The sequence below is a fragment of the Triturus cristatus genome, chromosome 1_1 (genome assembly GCF_964204655.1).
Source record: "Triturus cristatus chromosome 1_1, aTriCri1.1, whole genome shotgun sequence".
Lineage (NCBI taxonomy): Eukaryota > Metazoa > Chordata > Amphibia > Caudata > Salamandridae > Triturus > Triturus cristatus.
In genome coordinates this window covers 68,996,500-69,016,398 of record NC_140579.1, presented here as the reverse complement: position 1 = coordinate 69,016,398, position 19,899 = coordinate 68,996,500, and the positions used below count along the sequence as shown (strand labels likewise).

At 45.9% G+C, this 19,899-nt stretch overlaps 1 protein-coding gene across 1 annotated transcript in view; it reads left to right on the top strand.

Annotated features, from left to right (window-relative positions):
• The window catches only part of LOC146869438 (E3 ubiquitin-protein ligase TRIM39-like), a 179,142-nt gene extending 161,482 nt beyond the window's left edge, over window positions 1-17,660 (top strand). The window contains exon 9 of the mRNA XM_085599842.1: window positions 10,293-17,660. Coding sequence (XP_085455968.1) covers window positions 10,293-10,834 — 542 coding nt within the window. The 3' untranslated portion in view covers window positions 10,835-17,660. The remainder of the gene's footprint in view (window positions 1-10,292) is intronic.
• Window positions 17,661-19,899: the final 2,239 nt, after the last annotated feature.

Sequence of the window (19,899 nt, the reverse complement as noted above, 5' to 3'; positions counted from 1 at the left end):
GTGATGGGGTATTACCTTGCCAGGTACTCTCGAATTTTAATACTCTATTCTTCACCTGGGGCAAGGAATTTTCAACTAATTTTGTCACAAACAGATGTGGGTATGACTCGCTACTTGCTTTTATACCACTATTTATACCAAAACATTTTTCGAATCGAGCATAGAAATCACTAGTGTCTTCATCTTGCTTTTGTTTACAGGCTGAGATTGCACCCCAGTCTTCCTTTTTCGTGGTTAATAAACGTGGCAGTACCTGTACTAGTAAACCTGGTAGTGCTTTAGTTTTATCCCCAAGCCCTGCTCCTGCAGTTCGGGCCTTTTCTTCTGCTTCTAAGGTTGTCCATTCTATCTTTTGGTCTCCCACCTCCCACTCTTTTTCCTTGAGTTTTTCATAAATGCCAGCAGGCATTAATACCTTTAATATTGTCATAATGTCGGGATAGGTATACTCTCCCATGAGTAACATGTCTTTGATTTCTCGGTGGAAACCCGCTGGGTCCTTGTCATGACTGGGTACCACTTTCTTCATTTCTAACAATTCTATTTTAGATATGGGCGTATATACAAATACGCGTTTAAACTGATTGTCTTCGCCTTTTATTGGGTGCACTTCTCGCAAGGGATTCTGTCTATCTATGTAATACGGCGTTCTTTCCTTGATGGGCAGTGAGACATGTTCTGGGCATACAAAAAGACTGTACTGCTTTCTTGATTCTAGTATTTCTCTAATTAATTTAGTACCTGAACCTCTCCATCTATTCGTGAGTAATTCAGTCAATATATCAGGTAAAGGACCAGGATCGGAATGTTGGCTTTTATAAAGTATAAGAAGTTGTTGAATCATATAAATCCCAGCTAAACGCTGTTCATCTGGGGTGAGGTTCAAAAATGTGTGTGCTACTGTATCATCACCATATTTTCCGGGACTGTCAACCCACTGAACGGCTGACCTGGCTAATTCTTGTTCATCCATAGAATCGAGAAAATGATAACCCCTTCGTTCTCGGAGTAATTTGTCAGCGGCTTGGAACGAATGCTCGGGGGACCTTATATTTATTATAGGTGTTTGGAAATTCCTGTTATTATCTGGACATACCGGACGTATCGGATCAGTAAAACATCTAGTACTATTACAAGATCTTCCTCTACCTACATAGGCTATGGTTTCTGACTGTCCTGTGGGCAGTCCTAATCCTTCCTCCTCCTCATTTTGTTCGAACTCGTCTACCGCTAATCTCTCTTCGTGTAGGCGTTCTATTTCTTTACGGATCTTTCGGCACATGGCTATTATACATTTTTGCCTATCATGTCTCCCTTCTGATATATTCTGGCTCCATCTCGTAAGAATTTGCATTACTTCCGGGTTTACCCCCGGTCGGTCTTGATTTCTGATCACACAATTTATGAGGAAACGTAACAGTTCCCCCTGTATTTCCACTTTCTGGTATTCCATAGCTCTGTTAATACATTCAGAATCTCGCCCTGTTTGGACATAATGATATATATTGTCTAAATGCATAGTCATTCCTGGTAGCTTTCCTAAATACATCGCAGCTCGTCTGATGCGTAATGAGGCCAGGACCATTTCGTCCTCTTTGCCGGGCACAGGGTCATATCTACAATCTACTAGAAGTTCCTTAAGCGTGCGGGAATTTATGAGTTTGGGGGTACGTGGATGTGCTGATTCTTGAAAAGTAAGTTTATTTATTCTGGGTGGCGTAGAAAAAATGTTGGTAGCACCTCCGGTAGCCCCGTCTGGGGTATCGGACGTGAAAGGATTCGTTGAACGTGATACAGCAACTATAGGTGTGGACACAGCTGTAGGAGTAGCTGTAGGAACAGATGTGGAAACAGATGTGCTTGCCGGAACTTGTGTCAGGATTTGATGCTGTAAGGATACAGATACAGGGTCTTGGCGTTGAACCTCCCCGGCAGACGGTCTATGTGGGGCGGGGTTAGCATACTCGGGAGCTGCGTCATCTAAATATGAGGAAAGAAAAACATCTTCTGCTGTTCTAGGATGACCCTTGGGATGCATTTTTATTGGGAACAATGGGGGTGGCAAGTCTTTTGGTATCTTCGGAGTAGCCGTAGGTAATCCCTCGGCCAGAAGGGGATACATACCATTCATAAGGGCATTTCTTTGTCTGTCTACTTGTTCTGATTTCACTCGTGTACCTTCTTGAATTAATAGATTTTCTCGGACTTTATTTGAATTTTCCTTACTCCTCTCTTCCTGTCTACGTGCTTTTTCTGTACGTCTATACGATTCTTTACGCCATAATTCAATGGCGTCTTTCTGTGACTGTCTGGCTTTCCTTTTCCATAATTCTTCCTCTACTTTCACGATGCAATCTGCATCCCAGGTCCCAGCTGCGGGCCACCTCTGACTTTCTGGTAATTCCTTAGTGTAGTCTACCCATAGATCAAGAAATAATATGGCGTCTAGGCCATGTTTATGATACATGAAGTACCCTGGAGTGTCCCTAGGAGGAATGGGAACAGCTTCTTCGAGTACCCCTTTTCTAGTTGTGATCTGTCTTAGTTTCGAAAAGAGCGGCATATTGAGAACTGATCTGATACTTGGTCTTGAACAAACTCAATACAATAAAACACAATAATGAACAGTCATTCATACCACAATATGCAGGACGTATTAACACATTTAACATTTAACGTTTTAAATGAGCAACAATGATGATGACGATCTAAGAAAACTTAATCACAAAACATAATTCTCAGCATTAACTGATTTATTCTGAATTTTATATACTTGATATACTAGATATACTGCTAAACAGTACAGATACACTGCTAAAACAGTGCAGACCGGATTTGTGTACCCAAACCCGTCTGGATCGGCACAACTTATGTGCACGCCAGAACGCCTCCCCAGTAATGGTACTCACCGGGTAGCTCGGAACGGAAGGCCTCGGAACGGAACTGAACTGAACTGGACTGGACTCGACTCGAAAACTTCGGAAACTTCGGGACATCGGAAACCTGGTGGGCCTCTGTATACCTCGGATCTTGCTCTCTCAGCTAGGCTCTGGTCGGGATACTTCGCACTTCTCACCGCCTCGTCTGGGTGTTGATCGCAGCCTCAGTCGCCCCCGCTTGACCGGAGGGAGATACAGGAAATCCTGCTGGTACGCGTTGTTGTCCGTCCAGCTGTGGCAGGAGACCGGGCCTGCAACGCACCGCCGGCGCGTGAGATGAGAAAGTGTCCCTGTTCGGGCGCCATTCATGTGGTAAATAATTTAATTACCGGGACTTAATTTGATACAGAAAAATAATAAAAATAGCTCAGTAAAATAAGAGGCAAAATCCGTGATATTAGAGGTTAGGAACGGACTTTATTCCAATGGACGATTTCGAAATCGTGGACTCCATGTTCCATCACCACGGAGGCTCAGGAAGTGAAGTACATACTTTATTAATAAGTAATCACTTTTATACAATAGGCATTACAGTGAAGCAAATGCAGGAGGCGTAACAATTGATAGCAGAGATAGAACATACATGCGTAGCAAAAGTGGGCGTAACTGGGTGTAATTAAAGAACGTCATCAGGTATGATGTCTTAATAGGGTGGTTCCATGAAAGAATTTTGCAATGTCAGCAGAAATACTTGGCAGAAATGCGCGCGCAGCAGCATGACGTATGATTGACGTGCGACTAAGGGGTGAAGGGGATTTGACATTTAACTCTACATGTGGCGACAGATGTCTGGAGGGTCAAGTCAACCTAATCCCAAATCATATCTAACATCCTATGTTTAAAGAACTATGTTATCCAAAAGAGAGGTCTCTTAGAGTAGAATCTTATTCTATACTGACTATACTGACTGTTAGTGCGTGTACAAGCGTCTAAGTGTCTACACTAGATGCGAGGGCAGAAGTCTTCCATGGTAATAGGGCTATGAATTACTTGCATAAAGACAGAGAAGCCGGGCCTTTGCTCGGTAGCTGGAAGAATGTTTACTTAAACTACTAGACAGGAATGCATTGGGCAGGGAGCGGAGCAGATAATTTCGAAGGTGAAATACAGTTCTTGGCAGGCAGCAAGCTGATGTCAGGCACCGTGAGCCGCGCAGGGAATGAGACAAAGTTCATGGTCACAGATGCGGGCTCAGACTGGAGCTTTCAGAGGCAGAAGGCAGAAAAAAGGCTTGATGGCAGAATCAGGGCCTACTCACCTGAACTGTAAAATGGCATAAGTGAACCATATAAAGGCGGTGGCCTTTCATACTTAGGAATGGAATGTCCGGCCCATTCATGGCGGATCTGAAAGAGGACATGTTGACGGTGGACGCACATGTATTTGCGTCTTCATAACTGGAACTGGAGGGAACATACATGTACTTGTAACATGCACATAGAACCGTTGGGGTCCAAGATAGGGGACATAACTGACCAGAAAAATCCATGTTTCCACAAGAGGGGGAAATGTGGGGCGCACACTTGCATGAAATTCAAAAACACACACAAATCCACGCAGCGGTATTAACAAGCATTGGCATAGCCAATGGGTCTCGCCTTTGGGAACTTATAAGTGTTTAGCCATGCAACAGTTGCATAACTAAATACTTATAAGGTCCCAAAAGCGAGACCATTGGCTATGCCAATGCTTGTTTTTTTTCAAATCAGTTTGTTGGCTTTTAGCAATACATGAGGAAAACAGCAGATTCACAAGGTAAGCCATACATGGCAAGGATCTTTACATAGAATAACCAATATTCATATATAGCAGTCATAAATGATAGCGGATTAAACATTTTCTGAGAGGTAGATTGCAGGGGGGCAGCTGTGCCAAGACTGACACAGGGGTCAGGGTAATGCTGGGGATTTCACGCAACTCAGCTGATGAAAAGTTAACTCTACATGTTTCTAATTCTGTCTCAATAACAGCGAAGGTAATTGTTTAACCAGCAAGCCGCCCCACCCTCTTTTTACGCGACTTAGTCGTATTGACTTACAATCAATGTATTAACCTCCTTATCTTTCATGCTGTATTTTGTTATCCCTGTTTGCTTCCTTACTGCCTGCCTACTATGTAATGCAATTTTCGTTCTTCTTTTTTCTGTACAGTATGTAAAGCGCTCTGATACCTACGGGTCAAGCTAGCGCTATATAAAACTTTTAAAATAAAAATAAATCATGGGGAGTGTTGTGGCATTGGTGTATGTGGCCCAGCCCCCAAGGGAGCCCCTTTGCTTCACTGACGCCGGCGCTGCAGTGTGTGCGCTCTCATATGCACCCTCAAGCATCATAGACTGGGAGCCTCGAGACCGGCTTCCAAGAAGTACAGACATTTTGATACATGCTTGTTAGTGTTACCCTCCAAAAAGTACCTTCATAACATGAATGGGCAGCGCAGTGCTATCGTGGTTGACTCGGTAGTACACTGGTGGGAGAGAGCCGTAAGTGCGAACGGCTCTGACTGTCCTGTGTCGGGTGCACCCTGCCCGTATAGCTTCTGGAAGCGCCCAGCCCTGCCAAGTACCACGCATCTGGCAGTAGACTAATGCATTTAAGTGTGGTGGTCCATGTCACCAAGCTGAAACAAGCATTTGCAATGCAACAGGTCTCGCATTGACGCAAGTTTGAGCTATTGGCATTGTAAATGACAATGCCTTTTGTTTATGTTTTGGTTTTCGAAACCTAAAACGCATTGTAATTTACAATGCCATTAGCTTAAACTTGTATAAATGCAAGACCTGTTGCATTGCAAATGCTTGTTTATTTTGAGAGGGAGAGTACCAGCACTTCTCAAGAGAAATGCTATACTTTTAATAGGAGAGTACCGGCACTTCTCAGAAATAAGCAGGTACTCTGCTACAGAGTACCTGCACTTCTATCTTTCCATTTCAAGCACTGGCTAAAAGGTATATATTTTCACACACAGGACTCTAATGGATATCATGTTACAATACCAAAACAAAAGAGCTATTCAGGTGCAGAAACTGAAATTGTGGAATAATGCACATTCAACATTCAAATGTATACAAAAACGTAAACTTTTCATAGCTGAGCAAGCTATTTGAGAATTCTCCTCTATGATGCCAGGCATTTCAGTAAGGCTTTGCACGTCAGAGACAGGCACATCTTGGTAGTGTTGAGCAAGAATATGACTGCAGCTGGTGTGTCGGGAGGGGCCCTTGAGATGGTGTTGCCAAGGGGGCCCCGGTAATTCAAATAAACTGACGCAGGTTATCAGTGCGGTGTGGCCTGCAAAGAAATACTCGGACGCAGTGACGCTGATTGACACGCCTCGCAGACAAGGTCATGATCCCCCTAGAGGCCACCACATCTGGCAGATCCCAATATTTGTTAACCACTCCTCTGGTGACCACGGGGTCTAACCATTATTGCAGACTGTGAAAGGGGTGTAGCCACGAGTCCCCCGTTCACACACATTAATTAACCCTTCCTGCGCTCCAGTTACGTCACTGGAGCGAAACTACATGCAGCTACTATGTTAAGGCAATTTTTCGAAAATCCACAACATTCGCATATGGTCTGACGCAGACACTGTTCAGGGACTCTGCCCGGTATAGGATCAGAACCAGGCGCTGCCAAGGATCTCTGCTCTAATAAGTACTGGGACTATTAGCAACCTCTTTCTGCAGGCATAGCCTGAATCAGAATTACAGACTGTATATAGCACTGGGCTACAGGTGCATTTTGGATTAGAACAGGGGACTGCCTGAAATCAGAGACGGTCTTTTTCTAAAGTAAATCAACATTTACAAAGCAAAAGGATTCGGTACCATTCTGTTTCTCATGCGGGAGGGGCCGCTACTTGGCCTTGCGCAACACATTCATGAATACAGCATAAACACGTTTAAAAAAAGATGATATAGCCTTATCGACTTGGGTTTTGAATGCCGCCTTGCTCTGCGATGTAACGGAGTGATTTTGCAGCAGAAGGCTTCCTAAATTAAACCTGAACTCTCCAAATACCTTCTTAATAACCGTTGCCCAAAACAAAGAAGCTCCGTGTATATTTTTGCCACACTTTCAGCGGGTTCGTATCCTCTGCATTGAGATCTGGTAATTTAGCCTGTTGCGCTGCAAATATAGAAATATCACCTCTCGCTGAGCAAAAGCCCAATATCTCATTAGAAAGGAAAATAGCAGAAAAGGGGAGTACAAACGCTGTCAGTTGCGACAAGGAGGGACCGGAAACCTCCGGAGGCTTGTATATTTTCTAGGAAAGATTATTCACTGCCAGGCTGTATAAATCATGACAGAGCTCGGAAGCGGTATTGGGCTGGAAAATGAACGAGAAATGAGACTGCCGAGTTTGGTTTTTACATGAAAGTCGAATGTGGTGGTGAGAGTTCGAACGACGTCAAGTTTTCGTAAAGCGCATGCCCCCAAAGTTTTGCTCCTAACCCCAATATAAAGGCAAGTTACAATAAAAAATGTATTTTTAAAAAAACAGTGCGTGTTTGAACACCGGCGTTACTGTTGCCATATCTATGTAGCACTAATGAAATGACAAGTTAACCTGACAATTCAAACAACTTTCTTCACACTGATATTCGAAACCAGTGTTTAACTCGCTGGCATCTTACCACCTTTCCACAGACCAAGGTAGTAGTTGGTACCAATAACAAGCAGGAAGTGGGATAAGGGATGGGGTAGGGCACGTCGCGCCCTCTAAGGGGAGAGAGGCACGCAGGCTGACAAATGGTGAGCACTTTCGCGGCCGCTCTGATGTTCTCAGTGGCCGCACGGCTCACTGAGAACATCAAAGCAGCTGCGAAATGATTACGCAGGCTGCCAAATGGTGCGCGCGCACGGCGCACATGCACTGTATTTGGAGGCCTGAAAAGCACTAGTTTGCACTTCCAAATCCCCCATTTACTAAAGCTCTCGCCAGAGCAGCGCTAAAGCGCTGGCTCAGGCGAGACCTAAAAATGAGAATTCCCGCATATTAGCTCCTCCTCAGCTGTGCCTGTCGAGCACAGCGGCCCGGAGAGTGATGGCTGGTTAATTATAATAAGCTGCTGGAGCGCCGAGGAGGGCAGGCAGTGTACGCGCTGCAGCTCGCCAGACTTTTGGGCTGGCTGAGCTCGCAGCAAAAAATAAGTGATATAAAACGCCACAATAACAAGGAGATAGATTAAAAAATAAACAAATGGGGGAATTTATTTCCCCATTAATGTGCATTGAAGAGGAGCAGTTCTGCGCACGCATGCGTACCTTATTGCAACAGTATACCAAACATTGAAACATGTTCCTCGTATACGAAATGTGCAAGTCATATTTTGCATAAAATATGTCTGCATATGACTTTCATGCTTTTATTGAAAGCTGAATCACCTCTCGGCAAACATGGCTTGTTTTATGTGAGATTACCGCCCTGGTTGTAGGCAAGGCTAGAGCACATGCAGAAACTGAGAAAAACATACCTAGACCTTCCGCCAAGGACACAATTTCAAAATAGAGGAGGTACTTGTGAGTCAAAAGCGGTCACTTCAGCGGCCCGCAGCGCATGGCACAGTTTATCTTGTTCAGCAAGTTACCAGCAGCAGGAGAGCAGGGAGGAAGCGGCATTGGTTCTCATCAAGCTGAGAAAACTGCGACAGTCTGTGTATGGAAACAAAATTTGCTCTGTTGCTTCAGTCAGTGCCCATCTTGTTTATATTTTGTGTAATATTCAAGTAACTGGCCGCCTCTAGTACAACCATTTCTTAATGCCCAGGCCATTGAGAGAGGGCTGTGTGCAGGCGTTGTCCAACCAGAATTATTTGGGAATGTGAGCATAGGCAGGCAGCTCTAGCAAGAGTCACTGTGAAACAAAAGAAAGTTTGTTTGCACAAGGTATTAGTTTTGAAACGTATGTCATGCAACCAAAGAAAGTTTGTTTACACACAGCATTTGTTGAACAAGCAGGAAGTGGGAGAAGGGAGGGGGGTAGGCGGAGAGAGGCACGCAGGCTGACAAATGGTGTGCACTTTCGCGGCCGCTTTGATGTTCTCAGTGGCCGCGCGGCTCACTGAGAACATCAAAGCGGCCGCAAAAGTGTTCACGCAGGCTGCCAAATGATGCGTGTGCCCGGCGCACATGCACTGTATTTGGAGGCCTGAAGAGCCACTAGTCTGCACTTCCAAATCCCGCTTACTAAAACTAAAGTGCTGGCTCAGGCGAGACCTAAAAAGCTTTTGTGAGACAGTCATAAAGACTCGATTTTGGCGACGCACAAGGTTCAGGGGTGGGCTGCTGGTGTGTTCGTGGTCACCTGGGGGCAGATACAGTCCCCAGCTCTGCCTGGAGTTAAGAGAAAGGCCCGTGTAGTCACCAAAGCACAACCCGCCTGCTTGTCTTCCCTCCCCCATGCACCTCTGCATTTCCATCAGTCTCAGCCAAGCCCTCTTTAGTCACTCAGCAGTCAGTGCTGCCGAGTACAATAACCTGCATTTACAAACCAAGAATGGACTGCCCCTGAATACTGAGTCGTGTCCAGTGGTATCCACCTAGAAAGGATGAAAGGCTGGGAGAGCCCAATGTGGGGGTTCCTATGAATGATTTACTTGTTAAATGGGGGCTCGGCCCACCACAGAGTTACCCTTTCCATCCTATTCAGACCGCAGAGCCTCACTGCCCCCTCTCTATTCTCCCCCCCCCCCCCCCCACACACTCCCCAGTGACCTTGGACCGTGCCGGTTGGTCAGCAGGACCGTGGACAGGAAATAACTGTATAGGTGTTACATTTAGAGTCGGACCTCCACCTATTTTGCCCCCTGCAGATCTCAGCTCATTCTCAATAAACAAACCAGAGTCTCTTGTGAGGGCTGGGACTGCCTGCCAGATATGGTTTCTATCACGCTGAGGGTCAGGCCCTGATAGGAACCCGTCTCGGCACCTGGTGTTTAGCACAGGTAGGACCCGGCAGACTTAAAGCCCTGCCCATCCTCATTCAGTTGTGAGCTCTCGCACCTGTGAGCTATAATAACCTGATACTTACAGCACTTACAGACAGAAACACTTCACCAAAGGGTGTTTTAAAAAGAAGCTGTGACGATGACTATACACTTAGGGGCAGATTTACAAACCCCATGCGCCACTTGTGCGTCACTTTTCCCATGTTAAAAGTGACGCAAAAGTGGCGCAAGGGGCTTGTAAATCTGCCCCTTAATTACTACGATTAAAAGGGGTGCTGCTAGTGAAATGAGGATGACGTCAGTCGGGGTGGGGCTGCTGCAGCGACGGGCTGAGTATTAGTGATGTCTTTATTGTGGACGGGTGATCTCTGAGCTCTCATCTCTTCTCTCTCTTGCAGCTGCGGTGACCCTGGATCCGGACACTGCACATCCGGAGCTCGTCCTGTCCGAGGACGGAAGGAGCATGAGGGACGGAGACACAGACCAGGGTCGCCCCGACACGGACCAGAGATTCGATCCTGTCGTCGCTGTCCTGGGGAGGGAGAGGCTGAGCTCCGGGAGGCATTACTGGGAGGTGGAGGTGGGGGGCAAGACGAGCTGGAGCCTGGGGGTGTGTGACGAGGCTGCGAGCAGGAAGGGGGAGATCACACTAGCACCTGAGGATGGATTCTGGACAGTGTGGCTCAGAGATGGTAAATACAAAGCTGGCTCCTCCTTTCCCTCCCTTCTGACCCCCCGTGTGCCCCCCAGGGCTGTGGGTCTCTTCCTGGACTATGAGGCGCGCAGGCTCTCGGTGTACAATGTAGGTGACCGGTCTCTGCTCTTCACCTTCTCCGGGACCTCCTTCCCCCCCACCCTGCGGCCCTTCTTCAACCCAGGTCTCCAGGATGGAGGGAGGAATGTGGTGGCGCTGCGGGTCCGGCCGGTGACACAAGAGTGAGAGCAGCTCCGGGTGAAACTGTATCCAGAGCCCTCCCACATGAAGCCATTGTTTCTAAGCATTGTTCAGGATGGTAGGAATGCACATTGGAACAGCGGTGTCGTTTCTAGATCCGCTTCTGTTTGCGTTTCAATCCTCCGCTCTGTGAAGAGGAGCGAAGGGATTTGTTTCCGAAGCCGAAGGTGCTGCCCCTTGTACTTGAGTGCTGCTGAGCACTGGCAAGCAAGTGCAGGGTAAGGCTTCCTGCTGCCCCTCCCCCCTCCCGGAGTACAGCTCCCTCCGTGGTCAGGGTCACGGCTGGGAGTGAGGGTGATGATGCCCCCCCGCCTCCCCACACACACACTTTTCAAGGTTCCCCCCACACACACTTTTCAGCCCCCCCCCCCCCCACACACACACACACACACTTTTAAGGGTCTTCTTCGGTGAGTCGTTCGTGGGTCGGACCGTGGTACACTCCCTGATCAACATCTCGTTGGAGTCGGGCACGGTCCCCCGTAGCTGGAAGCGGGCGATGGTTTCCCCCATCCTAAAGAAGCCCTCACTGGACCCAGACAAGCCTGAAAACTATCGGCCTATCTCTTTGCTTCCCTGGCCTTCCAAAGTAATGGAGGCCCATGTCAACAAAGTTCTCTCGGCCCACCTCATCCAGTTTAACATCTTGGATCCCACCCAAAATGGCTTCCGTGCTGGTCACAGCACGGAGTCTGCCCTTCTCTCCATGGCTGAACACCTACGCACAGTGATGGATGCGGGGCAGACAGCGGCGCTCGTCTTATTAGATCTGAGCGCCGCGTTCGACACCGTGTCCCATCCTATCCTGCTGCATCGCCTGGAGGAGGTCGGGCTGGGTGGCTCTGCCCTCCAGTGGTTTCGCTCTTTCCTGAACGATCGTTTCTTTAGCGTTGCGTTGCCACCGTACCAGTCCCAATTCCTTCCTCTGAGACAGGGGGTCCCGCAAGGCTCCTCGCTGAGTCCCACGCTTTTCAATCTGTATGTGAGACCGCTGGCTGAGATCGTCAAGCAATGGGACATGACTATGGTCTCGTATGCTGACGATACTCAGCTAGCGGTGACTATCAGCGGGGATGCGGATCGGGATGCCCCCAGGTTTCAGAGTGGACTTAGGGCGGTGGCAAGCTGGATGAAGAACAACTGTCTCCAGCTCAACGCGAAGAAAACCGAGATCATGATCGTTGGCAGGAAGGCGGAACTGTGGGGGGACAAGTGGTGGCCCATTGAACTGGGGCCGGTCCCTCTCCCGGTCACTGAACTTAGGAATCTGGGAGTGTGGATGGATCCCGCTCTCAGTTACGAGGGCCACTCGAAGAAAATCGCGGCCGGCTGTCTTGGCATCTTGCGGTCGCTGAGGCCCATTCTTAAGTTCTTTGACCGTGGTACCAGGCAGCTGATAGTCCAGGCCACGGTATTATCTCGCCTGGACTATGCCAGCTCGCTTTTGGTAGGGACCAACGTGGCGGAGACTACCCGCCTTCAACGAGTGCAGAATGCCGCGGCTAGAGCCATTGTAGGCTTACCCCGTAGGAGCTCTGTCTCAGGTGTCTTGAGATCCTTGCATTGGCTCCCCATTAAATCACGCATCCAGTTCAAGGTGTTGTGCTTGGCGTTTAAGATCTTGAGGGGAGTAGGTCCGCCAATTCTTGCTGACCTCCTGTCGTGGTATGTTCCTTCCCGCGCTTTGAGATCGGGAAGCCAAGCGCTCGCGGTGGTCCCCCGATACAGGTTGTGTCGGGCTGGTGGTCGCTCTTTTCGGGTGAGGGCGGCTGAACTCTGGAATTCCCTCCCAGTGGACTTGCGGCTACTGACTGACCTCTTGGCCTTTCGCAAAGCTCTGAAAACGTTTCTTTTTAAATAGATCTTTTATCTGTGTTGTGTCTCTGCTATCTGTTGCACATTGCCTGCCATGCGCCAGGACGCCCCTTAGCTGGGGCAGCTGTGCGCAATACAAAAGTGCATAACATAACATAACATAACATGCCCACCCCCAGTGCTTTAAATGGAAAAAAATAAGTGCAGGTACTCACCAAATTGAAATGTTTTTCTAGGGGTGGGGTTTGGGGCGGGGCTATGGGGGCGGGTCTACTGACAATGCTAAGGGACCCGGCCAGAGACACACATTTAATTTGACTGAGATTCAATTGATTCGCAGATGTGCAGACTGATACTGAGATGCAAAACATACATTCACCTTAGCTACTCAATGCAAATTTGCTTCTAATCTAGCCTGAGAACAATTTGTTTACGCTTCACTAAATAGGCCAAGAATCTTCACAGCAGCTAAGTCTATTCACAAAACCCAGCAAAACGTGAGGAAAGCAGATTAAATCGGAGTAATTGTCCTATTACAGGGTCGCCCCTAAGGCTGCAGTGTCTCTGCCCTCTCAGAAGAAAAAGAGTGGGTGCCCAAAATAATATTGTTGTACAGCACTAGTTTTTCACCATCTCCGTGCAAGTCACAGGGGAATTTTGGGGACCAAAGAGATGCACCAGCTTGGCCAAAATATCAAGGAAGCTTCTTGTACTGAAAAAGTTCACAAAAACGAAGTACAGAATTTATGCCAATAAAATACTAGTTTAGAAAATCCAAAGGACTTTGGTTTAACATTCTAGGTTCTTTCCTAGATCAGGTGGCCCTGCGAGTTCAAGAGCTTTAAGGTACAGACCGCCAACTCGTGGTCTTAGAGAACTTAGGATATTCCATGGGCAGAGAAAAACAATTCACAAAGTGCTCTGTATTAGGGTTTGGTCATTATTGAGGTAAAGTGGTTCGTTTCTCCTAAACTAGAGCATTAGACCTTACGATCAATTGACCAACAAATAACAAAACATTTGCTTTAGGCAACACACAAATGAAGCAAACCTATTTGCTGGTTCACTCACAGAGAATTATTGCTGTACTTCTGAACACAACCTCTTTATCCACAAAGCAAACTTCACTCTCTATGAGAGTTTTAATTTCCGCTCGGAGTATTTCTTACTGAAAATGAAAAATGTTGCTTCTGGTTGTAATGCCCCTTGCACCTTTCACGTCCAATGGGCATGACAAAGGACAATTTTTCAAATGTGCCACGACTCTCGGGGGACTTGCATTTTGGGAATTTCTCGTCATAAGCTCTTTGTGGTTGATTCGATCGCGACGTGCTGGGCGAGCAGGAATTCCTGTTCAGAGTCACAGTGTAGTGAGCAGAAGGGGTGACCGAAATCTGCATCCTGGGCTGGGGGCCGCTCGCACATCAGTCCTGTCGATGACTTGTCTCCATCAGAGTTTAAGCACTATTCAATACATAATCAGATCAACTAGCAATTGTGCCTGCCAAAGGTTTTGCTTTTCCAAAGTGAGTGAAATTTAGCATATACAAAAAAGAAACGCGACACAGCTGACGAGTTGCTCCGTTTTCCTGAAACACTCTGATGGAGTGCTAATCTCCCCTCCTGCTGGCATGGCAGAATACAGCAATGTTTGTTTCAAGTCCGATAAAGGGAGTCTGCGCACATTACTAAGCCTTCATTCCCATCGGCCACAGCGTCACTATCACCACCTTCCTCTTATCGGACTCCAAACAAATGCTGCCTATTCTGCCATGCCCAGAGTTGAGGATGAGACATCTACTACACAATCATTTCGACCAAAAAGTAAATTCATGTCTCCTTTGTCACACAAAACTCTAGACACCTTTGAGATCCTGGTTAAAAAGGACCTGGAATCAATTAAATACAATAAACCTCAACACTTGAACCTCTCCTGCAAAGAATCACGTATCTTGAATGCATTACGACAAGACATGTCCATCACATTTCAACCAGCCGACAAAGGCGGTGCCCTAGTGGTTATGGATACTGATTTCTACATAAAAAACGTTGATGAGCACGTGAAAGATGTCAATACATACATTGTCATGGACCAAGATCCTACAAAAGAATTTCTCACAATACTCAATAGCATTTTACAGAAAGGAGAAGAAGATGGCATCATTGATGTTAACACCCGGAAATTCCTTTTTCAATCCACACCAAAGGTTCCGCATATATATATGCTCTCTAAAATACACAAAAACAAACAAAACCCACCATTTAGACCTATAGTAGCAGGCTGTGGATCCATGCATGAAGCTACAGGTCAATATCTTGATCACCATTTGCAACCTTTGGTCCAAACTTGGGAAACGTACATCAAGGATACAACTGATTGCCTATTAAAATTGGAATCGATCAAACAACATCTGCACACTGACTATCTCCTATGCACAATTGACGTTGTGGCACTTTACACATCGATAGCCCACGATGAAGGTCTCGAAGCTGTAGAATGGAGACTTCTTAACTCATCATTGACCAAAGAAAAAAGCATCTTTCTCTTGGAATTACTACATTTCGCATTGTACCACAGTTATTTCTCATGGAAGGACAAATACTATCTTCAGATTACAGGCACATCCATGGGCTTTCCAGGATCCCCAGCGTACGCTAATACTTTTATGGCCTACTTTGAGCATCTACACATTTTACACAACCCAGTCTGGCGAGCCAATACAACTCTTTTCTTGAGATACATCGACGACATCTTAGTCATATGGAAGGGTTCCAGAACTCTTTTGGAGCACAGTATCGCCGAGTTGAATCAGTGCAACCCAAGAATACAATTCACTCATGACATTCAACATGACAAGATTAATTTCCTGGACATTGAAATTCACAAATCTACCCATGGCTTAATCACCACGATATACAGGAAACCCACAGATGTCAACAATGCACTGCATTTTAGCAGCGCCCACCCATACTCTTTGAAGAAACATTTACCGGTGTCTCAACTTACGAGAATCAAAAGGATTACTTCAGACAACCACCAATGTGAGATGGACATTCAACAACAATTGGTTAAATACAAAAACAGGGGCTATCCTGATAATATCCTTTTAGAGGCAGAACAAAAAGTGGCACAAAAAAGACGAGAAGATCTACTTCTTACTATCTCTAAGTCCTCTCCTAAACGTGAAGTTTTTGTATTAAGACACTGTTCAATCCAAAAACATCAAATCGATCATTTACAAACGATGGGACATCATTGCACAGGAGGCTGATTTTCACGAGTTGTTTAAGGATCCCCCTATGTTTGCACATACTAGACCGAAGAATTTGAGGGATCTTCTTAAAAACAAAGTCAAACCTCAAACACTGAATAATGTAGGGATGAAAAAATGCCACAACTGTGGACAATGTGGCAATGTCATTGTAGGCAAAGTTTTCACACATCCGCACACAGGCAATACAATCACATTACAACATACATCAGACTGCAATACTGAGTGGGTCATTTATTCTATTAAATGCCCTTGCGGCTTGGTATATGTTGGGAGAACGAGCCGTAAGATTAAGACTAGAATTATCGAACACAAGAGCAGAATTCGTAATAGGAACATGACCTCCTCTATGGTTACACATTGGATCAACACACCTCATACCATCCCCCAATTACGATTCACCATTTTGGAACGTCTTCCCATACTGTCAGACAGAGATATGAACACAGTTCTTTCATGTAGAGAGACATATTGGATAAAATTCCTGGGAACGGTGATCCCGGGTGGTCTGAATGATCACTATGAAATGTTATGCTTCATTTGAAAGTTTCGTTACATCATGTATTCCATCTCTTTGTAAAGGATTTGCACTCGGAATCTATTTCATTCAGCTTTTCATTTTTCAACAATTTCCCAACCTTTTCCCATTTTTCATACCCACTTCAAACCTCACTTTTGCTTTTGCACATAATCTCTTTTTTACTTTTTTCCTTCTTTCATACAGGTGGCAGATCAGTTCCTACACGTAGTGCTTTCTAGCACAAACACTGTCAAGAAATTGGCCAATTATGAATAGTCACCGTCTTTTACTCTTTTTACTTCCGTCACATTTACATTGCGTTAGTCCTTCGTTTGTGTCACCACTTTGCTCAATAAAACCGACACAATCGCCATTTACACGCATGCGCTTGAAGATAGCTTGCGATTCCCGGAAGTTAAGCTGAGAAGCACTAACTCTTCACTAGAAAGGTGAGACGCGGCAGCGTTCATTGCACATTAAGTTTATATATCTCGTTACAACCACTCAGTTGTGATATTTCAAAGCTGACCCGTGGTTTCGTTTTTCGTAGACATAATTGTCTTATCGACCGGCAGATATTCAAACACTTTCACGACTCCAGGCGGCACAGCAGGGTGAGTCAGCGTGAAATTTATTTTTCTTTAGTGTTTGTTCATTGGTTTTAGTTCAGGCACGCTCTTTACTAAGAGCTCATCAATTACGCTCTCTTACAGACATTTTGAGTTATGCACGACTAAATAACATTGCGGTAAGCATACATCTTCTGACTTTGAGCACTACGCTCTCTCTTTTTAAACAGCTTCTTTGACACACACCCCTTGGCGAGATTTCACTTTCTTCACACGCTAACCACTTGATGAGGGTTCCTATTCTACGATCTTCTCTTGAGTGCAAATCCTATAAACTCAACAAGGATGTCATTTTACTAATTGTATTTATGTGGCTTTTGTTGTAGCTCCGGTTGGAGGCTGAAAGAATTTAAAAGAGGGCAACTTCATTCTTTATTCATTGTTGTTTGTGAATGTATATATCCCCTGACGAAGGGTTAGAAATCAACCCGAAATGCATTGGGACCTTTTATGTTACAATTGCTGAACAATGTAATTTGATTTGGATTGTAAAACACATATACTATAATTGATGTATTGTGACGCTAACAGTACAAACTGAACCAGCTAATATATAAAAACAAACAGTGGCTAAACCAGTTATTTGTTTATTGATTTTACACTATTTGAATCTTGTCTCACTGTATAATTGTTGCACATTTTGAATATTTTTGGTTTACTCTTATTGAGACCTTAGGGTCCTAGCTGTGATTCACGCAGGCTCTGGTCCTTCCAGAACCTCTTTCAACTATTGTCATAAACAGGGACGTAGACTCACATCCCTCAGCGTGAAAGCACGCTTAAAATAATCAAAAAAAAATTCAGATCTTTCATTATATATACCAGTACAAAGAATAGGTGTGCAGGCCCACTTAACCACATAATATTCTGCCATGCCAGCAGGAGGGGAGATTAGCACTCCATCAGAGTGCTTCAGGAAAACAGAGCAACTCGTCAACTGTGTCGCGTTTCTTTTTTGTATATGTTCAATTTCCCTGAGCTTGGCTGGATGCCCCATGAGTACCGGTACTCTCTTTGTACAAGGAAAAGTACCGGTACTCAAGGGCCGAAAATTTAGAAGTGCCGGTACTCCGTACCGGTGAGTACCGGCCCATTTAAAGCACTGCCCACCCCCCATATTCCTCTCCAGTATCGGGGAGCACTGAGTAATAAAATGTTGACCCGATCATGTGTCTTTTTGGAAATTGTCTCGATCCGGACCAGAACATCTCAGTCGAGTGGACTCTGTTGTGCGTTTGTTTCCTTTCTCACTTTTAATAAAGACCGACAGTCGCCGCACTGGTTTCCAAAAGCAGGACTTTACTGAACACTTTCTAGCATTGGGTGATGCGGGGTTTGTAAAGCTGCACTGGGGAGTATGTATCAAAGTGCTGGGTTAGTGACACTCATAGAGGCAGGGGCGTAACATAGGCCCCCCAGCCCCCGCGTTGCGGGGGGGCCCCACGCTCCAGGGGCCCCCTCAGCGTGGAGCCAGCAAGCACTAAACATCCATGACCGTCTGGGATTTTTTGATAGGGAATTCATTATGAGTTAGTAAGGTTACGTTACAATACGCATAACAGGTGACCGTTTGATGAGAGCGATATTGTGTGTCGCACGTGCACCATTTGAATCAGTAGGTATGAAGTGTGCATGGGGCCTGCCTGGTGCAGGGAAGGTAATTACCCCCTCTGGCCGCTTTTTGAGTTAAAACATACAACAATAACCAGGGTTCAGTGGGCCCCTCAGGCCACCGGCCCGGTGCCACTGCACCTGCTGCACCAAATGAAGCGAAGCCACTGAGAGCCGGCAGATTACTCCCCAGATGATATTCGGGGGGTAAGCTCCGATTTAAGGCGACAAGCATTTCAAGTGGAACAGATCAGTCCACCAATCGCACACTGACCATTCAATGACAAGAATGACGCAACATGTATCACTCTAGGCAAAGTATGACATCAACTTGTGCCACCCATTGTCGCCAGATGTGGAGTCAAATCAATCTAACACTGTTTTGCTCTCATTAGAGCTCATCCACGTTATGTGGCTTCGTGCAAGAACGAGCGGGACAGTTATTTTCGATGTCATTAAAGCGCTGAGAAGCGTAGAGTGACGCATATATTATGCAAAACACAATGAGCAGGAACTCTGGGTCCGTTCCTATCTTAGGCTCAGTGCGCTGGAAGTGACGCACGTTAATCCACTAATTGCAATATATTTTAGCCGATGAAATGACCCTGTTCCAGCAAAGTGCTCAAGCGCGTGATCAGCAAAATGCATTCTGGGCCTGGCCTTAGAGCAACAGAAGGATCCCACATGTACTGTTGAGTGATAAGGCTATTAAATAAGTTTTGCTGCAAGCCTCGCTGTAGAAGCAAGTAGAGGGCAACTTTAAAATGCTTTAAAGATTAGCTGCGGTCTGTATCTCTGCTTACAGCCCCCAGCGGTTTAAACAATATGAGTATTAATTTTCATGCCTTTGGCTCTTCCAAGCTAACTAAAGGGCAAACGATTCAGGAACCTTCGATGGCTGCAGAATTGTTCTTCGTTGGCCTCACAGGGCGAGACGGGGGATGGGCTGGATTCTGAGTCAGTTTCTCCCTTCCAGTCCTATTTTCAAAAGCAGCGATTCTCGTTCTGTATCGACTATGTCAGTGACGACCAACGCACTCCTGTTCTGTGGACATCTCTCTCTGTTATTGGATGTGTGTCATCACTATCCGTTGAAATATCATGGGCCTTATTTATGAGGCCTTGCGACAGTTTTATGCTGCTGTTGAGTCACTTTTCGTGACGCATCGGTGGAATAAAACATGCCCCCTGTTGCGCCCTATT